Source organism: Priapulus caudatus, unplaced genomic scaffold (genome assembly GCF_000485595.1).
Source record: "Priapulus caudatus unplaced genomic scaffold, Priapulus_caudatus-5.0.1 Scaffold41, whole genome shotgun sequence".
Taxonomy (NCBI): domain Eukaryota; kingdom Metazoa; phylum Priapulida; class Priapulimorpha; order Priapulimorphida; family Priapulidae; genus Priapulus; species Priapulus caudatus.
The window spans coordinates 516,574-523,993 of NW_014577102.1; the positions used below are offsets into that span (position 1 = coordinate 516,574).

The 7,420-nt window shown below is 41.9% G+C and overlaps 1 protein-coding gene across 1 annotated transcript in view; it reads left to right on the forward strand.

The window, feature by feature from the left end:
• The window catches only part of LOC106820260 (proteoglycan 4-like), a 51,895-nt gene that overhangs the window by 37,813 nt on the left and 6,662 nt on the right, over positions 1-7,420 (forward strand). Inside the window, exon 2 of the mRNA XM_014824790.1 lies at positions 5,801-5,906. Coding sequence (XP_014680276.1) covers positions 5,848-5,906 — 59 coding nt within the window. The 5' untranslated portion in view covers positions 5,801-5,847. The remainder of the gene's footprint in view (positions 1-5,800; positions 5,907-7,420) is intronic.

Genomic DNA, 7,420 nt, shown 5'->3' on the forward strand with positions numbered 1-7,420 from the left:
AATATATATATATATATATATATATATATATATACATATATATACCTCTACAAACAAGGAAACTCGTGCAGGAGTATGTAGTTGGTTGTTCGAACACACCCCATCCCCCACATGACGAGCCTGACTCTACGCATAATCCGGATTCCGGACCACACAGTCGTCGGTGAGCAAACAGTGACCATTGGTGCGTGTACGAAAGCACGAATACACGGACCAGCACTATATTGGTAATCTGACATTTTTTGCGGTCGGTTTTTTTGTTGCAAAGCGGGGATGTTTGGTTTTATCTCATTTGATGTATGATTTAAAACTTGAATATAAGATGAATATAAAGAAACAATCGCTTTGCACGACTTTATAGTACGGTTTATGACACAATTTAAACTACGGTTCAAGAGAAATCGCGGTGGACCGGCGGCGGTTCTACACAAGATACCGCCCCTAACCTGAGGAGGGTGGAAATGCCTGACATTTATAATCACTCCATAATTATATTAAATAATATAATAACATAATTATTATATAATAATATCGTGATCTCTGGTGAATCTATGTTGTTCATGGTGTAATATTTTAAACAGTATATTTCCCTTTGCTTGTCCGACGTTAAGTCAAAATTGGTGCAGTCTCACTCCCAAGCACCCATACAAGCCAGGTATTTGCAGTGTATTTGCAGGGGCTGGTGGGATTCTTACGCTCGCTAATGGTGATTTGAGATTTTATGCCAATGCTTTGCTGCAATCATCAATGCAACAACCATGGGCTCCGAGAAGCCAGACAGGCTCTGTTGCTGCGGCGCCGCAAAAAGAGGTACAGTTGTCTGAGATCGGCGGCGGTCGCTGGGGAGGGGTTTATAACCGGCGTGGATGTGGGAGGGGTGTCGCCCTCCCCTTTGGAAAAATTTTGCTCCCAAGAAAGAGCTTAGATACAAAATGGTCGGCACTTTTTCATCCTCTATCTATCTTCTAATCTTTTTCATCTTGATTTTATGTGTTATAGACTCTGGGAAGACCAGGGGCACGTTGTCGCAAACATGCCGTAAAGTTTGAATGCCTGAATGTTAATGCCGAAGATAACACTTAGCGCACTATGGCTAAGACTTACGAGAGAACGTTGACAGAAACACTACACTGACTGGCCGTCGCGAGAGTCTCTTTCTGGTCTGTTTGATGCGCTGGCGCGACTAATATTGCGTCTAAATGGCTCTTCTTCATTTAAGGAGTTTTTGATTATTTATTATTATGTTTGTATTTTCATGTAATTTTTTTCAAAATTTTTTGATTTTTCAGGGGGTGGCAAATGCCCCGCCTCCCCCCCCTGCGGCGCCCATCGTGCACAACCGATATCTGCTCTTAGTCATCTTGTGGTTTCATCACAATATAGGAACTAGGCATAAATAGTTATTAGCATCCACAAATACTCTCTCAGCATGCACCCTCAAAATTCATGTGAACATTGAAGATGCTCCACGCAAGTAGTCTAGCGTGACAAGGAATTTCTAGGTGCTACCTCAAAGAGAGAATCCGGCGTAGAATGGGGTTCAGACGAGGTTCGAACTCCCATTGCAACTGGAGGCCTGATTTTTCTAGGACGTTTCAAATTTCTTTTCCACTTCAAATAGAATTACAGGACATCAAAATGTATAAATATGTAGCCACACATCGGGGGTTGTAACAGCGTCTTCACGAATACAAGCTGGTTTGTGGCGCGGGCGGTGCTGGAAGCTGCAGCATTTACAAGTAATGCCATTAATTCTCTCAAGGATTCGTGCGATCCGTCCAGCTACCTCAAGAGGGGTGCGGTCATTGGAACGCGGATGGTTTTGTAAAATTTGGGAAAGCGCCAATTTGCACGCCCATAGTTGACAAATCCGGAATTGCACGAGGATGTTGCGGAGCACATGTTTGAATAACCGTATAAAATTGCTATAACTAGTCCGTCTCTCAGTGTCTGTAGTGGCAGCGCCGTAACGGTCCTGGCGCGAATATTCATGCTGGACGGAGTTGTCTGCTGGCGACAGGGCCGGTTTATAACCTTTTGTGTGAAAAAAACAATATTCGTCATGAATCTGAGGGTAAACTCTTGCAGTTGCACTCGTGAGATTGATATGCTATATAAAACGCCTGGAGAAGCACGAAAGATGAAATATCGTTTTTAGCGCTTATTTGAGAAATTTTTTCCCATGGACTAACCCCATGGTTAGCTGCATGGTCGCCCGCTTGGATTTTTTCGGGGATTTTGGAAATATTGCTGTGAGAATTTGTCCTCATATGCGCGTCAAAGTTTCGGTGGTGAAGTTTGAACTTTAAGCGCTTCAGTACTTCACCTAAATATAGATTAGCAATGCTGGTACTTTATGCACTGAATTTTCACTGCGACAAATGTCACCGAAGTGTTTCATTGATGTTTATGTCGACATTGTTACATTCAGGTTGTCGCGAACAATAGATTGCTGCCTATTCTATTATGGTTCTTACGTCTCTGTACCGATCAATAGTAAATTCTATATTAGGTATTATCAAGAGCCATAGATCATCAGAAGCAGAAGCTTCTATGGCGCGCGCATCTAACTGGTGATCCACCGTGTAGCTCGTAGCCAAGGTTTGGAGCCACGGGCACATAACTGGTGATTCATTTTCAAATAATAAAAGTAATTTGTATAAATAAACACACAATTATATTCTACTGACCAATGTCTTAAATGTTTAGGTATTCCTAGTCGACTATAATTTCACGTAAAATGCCTAAGGACTATCTATTGTGAGTTTGGCACAGCGGTGTGCATGCCGAAGTGGAGTGTGTGTTGCGATGTTGCAAGAAAAGATTTACGCGCATTTACTTAGAATTGATTACTAAAAGTGCCGAAACGAGAAGTAGATGAACAGTTAATATGTATAGTGTTAAATAACAATTCGTATGTATGTACTAATTATTTCATGATTGAATATCGCTGCAAAAAGGCCTGTTGCGTCGAAGCCACTGATGGTCGATCCCTCTCTTCAAAAGTGGGCAGTGAAAATAATCAATCTAAAAATAAAACAGAAGATATTATACATTATCAACCGATTTGGCTGTACAGCCCACGATTTCCGCTCCGTTTTGAAGGCAGATGAGCCACTGAACTGGATATCGCATTTTTGTGACAGAGATAATATCGTTTTCTCACATTTGTTCGACCACATTTCAACCGCTGTGGAACAATTCTAAACTTGAACAAACAGATGTCAAAGGTAGAAGCGGCGTATGTATCGGCGTTCGGCACAGTACCAGGCTGTGGCCTAGTGCATGGTACACATAGAATATTATATTAGGTCTAGACTCTATATATACTAGGTGTCTCTATAGTATTTCATGGTGACACAGTATTGTCCGGTGGATGCCGACAGTAGCCTTTTAAGGGCATCGATCGTACAGAGTTGACCGAGACAATTATCGCATTGATCCGCCAGCCAGTTCGCATGCATTCTTATAGTCTTGTTTTATACGAGGTATTCTTAAATACGATTATAAGAAGCTAGGTCAATACAAACACGTGTCTTTGTGTTTGTATATAATCTATGCTAAGGTAGTAGTGAATAGTATTTATGGTTGAGTAGAGTATATAAGTGGCTTAATTTAAAGTCTCGCGGATCGACATTTCTCAACTAAAATCTGGAACATTGTCCTTGTCTATTCAGACAAATTGTGATTCATTGGTAGCAGACATTATATTAGGCGATTCGCAAGGGACAGATCTAACTCTGTAATCTATCTCATGTTCAAGGATGCTTGGTATTGAGCCAAACATTATAACATTGAGGTGTATTAACATCGACGTTTTTAATGTTAAATCATCACTGACTAATGTGTGTTCTATCACAAGTGTATAGTTTACAAAATTATATGATGCGTAAACTGAAATGTGAAATGACACACCAACGTCTTAGCGCAACAGCTTGCGCCACCAACGGCAGGGAAAGTGTAAACTTGGTTGCGGTGCTAGTATTCGAATGATTGGACGCCTTATAAGGAAAGGCAAACCGGAATTCAATTTTTATAGAAAATTGCTCTGAAATTTGTCACTCATTTGTAAATTAGTAGATATAGTAATTTACAAAAACGTTTACGGATTTTAGGCAGAGCACAGACGAGATATAAACCAGTATAATTCTCTCACATTTTTGGGAAATTTTCTAGAACGATTTAAACTTCTAATAGTATTAAATTGTAGCACACGCTGCGAAATTTTTTAGTCAAACTACTATATGTCTTATATATTTGTGTATAATTTTACCAAAGCTTGTAATTTTGTGGTCACATGACACTACTTCTCGATGGAACACTTAGTCGCCCTAAGGGAAGTAAATGCGACGCTTGACGTTGCAAGGGATTTCGTTATGTTGGTTGATTGCGCGTCTTAAGGCTGCGATGACAATACGAAAAATATCCAAATTTCTCACGATCAACATAATACGGAATCTTTCACGTCTCATTTAGTTGTCCCGCTTAATATATACAATTTTAAAAAAGTGGTTTCTTTAGCAGATATCAGGCATGCATGTCTACAGGCAGATCTAACTCTGTTCCTCTTTTAGTGGAAGTTTGTCTCATCATGATCTGATACATCATAAGGAGATCAATATAGATATTAATATATAATACAATCATATCAGGAGTGAATAATAATAAATAATTTATTATTATTCATTCCTGATACAATGGGATCGTCATTTTTCCACGTCAGTTTCCATCTTTCTTAGACTCTGCGCTCTACGCTCAAAATACAGCATTACAGTGAGTGGATAATCCACAACGAGCGTATAAAGAAGGTACGCTCTTGATATACGCCTTCTTTATACGCTCTTGATAATAACTATGAGGATTCAATCTCTCTCTATGCTTCTTTTTGTTAATTCTGTTATCTATATATAGATGTCGATGTAATCCAAAGTAGCATTGGATGCAGCGGCAACAACTGTGACCTTCAGTTTGACTTGATTCATTTAGTATCACGCTAATTATAGGCGCGTTTACGCATTTACACACTCTGTATACGGTAACTATCATATATATATATATAATATATATATATATATATATATATACTATATATATCAGGGGCTTTAAATAATTGCTATTATTGTCTCTTGCTAATACTTGTACACCGAGGTTAGATAATCAGATACGCAATTCAGCCGATATGCGCTAGTAGAGCTGTAGCGTTGAGAATGCTTATATCTTTGGCATGTGTGGGCCTGCAGTCCATTCCTAGTCAAAACAGCCGTGAAGCCTCTTTCTTTCTTTCATCACGGACACGCGTTAACGTTCGTTACTGTTGCAGCTTCTAAAGCCTCTCGCCAACGATGCCGATGTTTTCACAACAACATTCACCCTTTCATCGCGCGGATATGTTTCACGCTCTGTCGTGTGTCGATGCTCCCTGCACTCCGCTATCCTTCTCTGTCTCCCTTCCTCCCCTTCCTCTCTCCCATTCATCCCTGCCTCTTCCATCATTTCTTGCCTTCCTCTTTTTCCCTCGATCACTCCCTTCTCTCTCCCTTATCGGCCTGTCGCTCTCTCTCTCCTTCCTCATCCTGTCTTTTTCCATCCTTCCTTGTCTACCTTTCTCCCTCCTCTCCCTCTCTGCCTTCCTTCCGTCCTCCCTCACCTGTTCCCCTTCCTCCCACCCTTCTTTCCTCTCGCTTCCTCCCTACCACCCAACCCCCTGCTCGGCCTGTCCCTCCCGTCGCCTTCGTATCTGAAGTCATCCGTATTGCTACGTAGGTTTTTGACGTGTTGTTTTTATGTTGTGTTTTCGCAGGCCCGTCTTCGCGTGCGTACTACGAGCTGGTGGCAAGCATCAATAACATGCCCAGCCTCCGAAACAACTCCACCAAGTTCAGTGCATTCGTTCTTGGACTGCTAAAGTAAGTGACACCCTCTACCTGTATGAGAAATGTCGGTTAGTCCCCCTTCCCCAGCCAGAGATCTGACTGCTAGTCTCTTTCCCCTCCTCCCTGATGCTGGTGAAGTATGGGGGCTTCTTCTAAAGCACTGGTTCCCATTGTTGGATTTATGAAAGTGCCCCTCTTGGGATCTGTGTGATTAATAAACGGTGGTTAATAAAGTTGGTGTTAGAATGTAAGGGTGTGTATGTGTATGTATAATATACATTATATATTTATATATATATATATTTATACATATACATAATAGTATTATGTCCATCCACATGGTTTCCAATGTGGATATCAGTGACCGCTGGTGGGAATTGTATGTGTGGTATTCTATGATATTGGGTACAGTTTCTGGAGAGAGGGCGTTGTAAGGGGCGTGATGCTAGGTATTACTGGTCAGCGACATTGCCACTCTAGGACGGATAAATGTGCAGCTGGTCGCATTAAAAAGAAGCCGTTACGTGGCAGCAATCTCTCTCGCTGCAAGATCTGCCGACGGAGAAAATCATCAGTGTGGTATTGATCCGTCAGTGTATGAGCTAGTGGGCCAGTGATCACCGCCACTAGTACACGGCTGCCGGCGCAATTGCTTGCACGTGGGTGGTTGGAGAAAAGGGAGGTGGTTATATTGGTATGTGAGGGGTAGGAGGTGGAGAAGGATTGGAGGGAGCAGCCTCCCATGTAAATGACGGGGAAGAAGAAGAGGAACAACAACAACAACAACAACAACAACAACAACAACAACAACAACAACAACAACTTGAGGTGGAGGAGGAGAAGGAAGAGGAGGAAGAGGAGGAGAAGGAGGCAGGGGGAGTCCACCACTGACATATGGCGTAGGAAGCCTACTCTAATGATTATAACATTAACACTGGTGTGAACGTGCGTGATTTAAAAAGCTTTTTATTTTAGTTGAAAATAATGTCAGTTTTCATTGTTGTATACGTGTATATGTATATACCTTATTACCAGCTTATAGCCCAGAAGGGAATAGCCACTTGGTTTCTAATGCACTCCTGCAATTCTCAGGTCACTGCAAGCTCTGAATGATTTAAAGGTTGCCTCGAAGCTCGATGAAATCAGTGGATTGCACAACGGTGCTGAGTGTGATCAAGCGAGCACAAATCACTAGTACGAGCGAGAGAGCGCTCTCATGGCTTTCAAAGCCACAATGGCAGCATCAGTAGCAGTGGCAGCAGCAGCAGCAGGAGCAGCAGTAGCAGCAGCAGTAGTAGTAGTAGCCGTATGGTAGTAGTAGCAGCAGTAGCAGCAGCAGCAACAGCAGCAATAGTAGTAGTAGCCGTATGGTGGTAGCAGCAGTAGCAACATCAGCAATAGTAATAGTAGCAGCAGCAGCAGCAATGGTAGTAGTAACCGTATGTTGGTAGCAGCAGTAGCAACATCAGCAATAGTAATAGTAGCAGCAGCAGCAGCAATGGTAGTAGTAACCGTATGTTGGTAGCAGCAGTAGCAACATCAGCAAT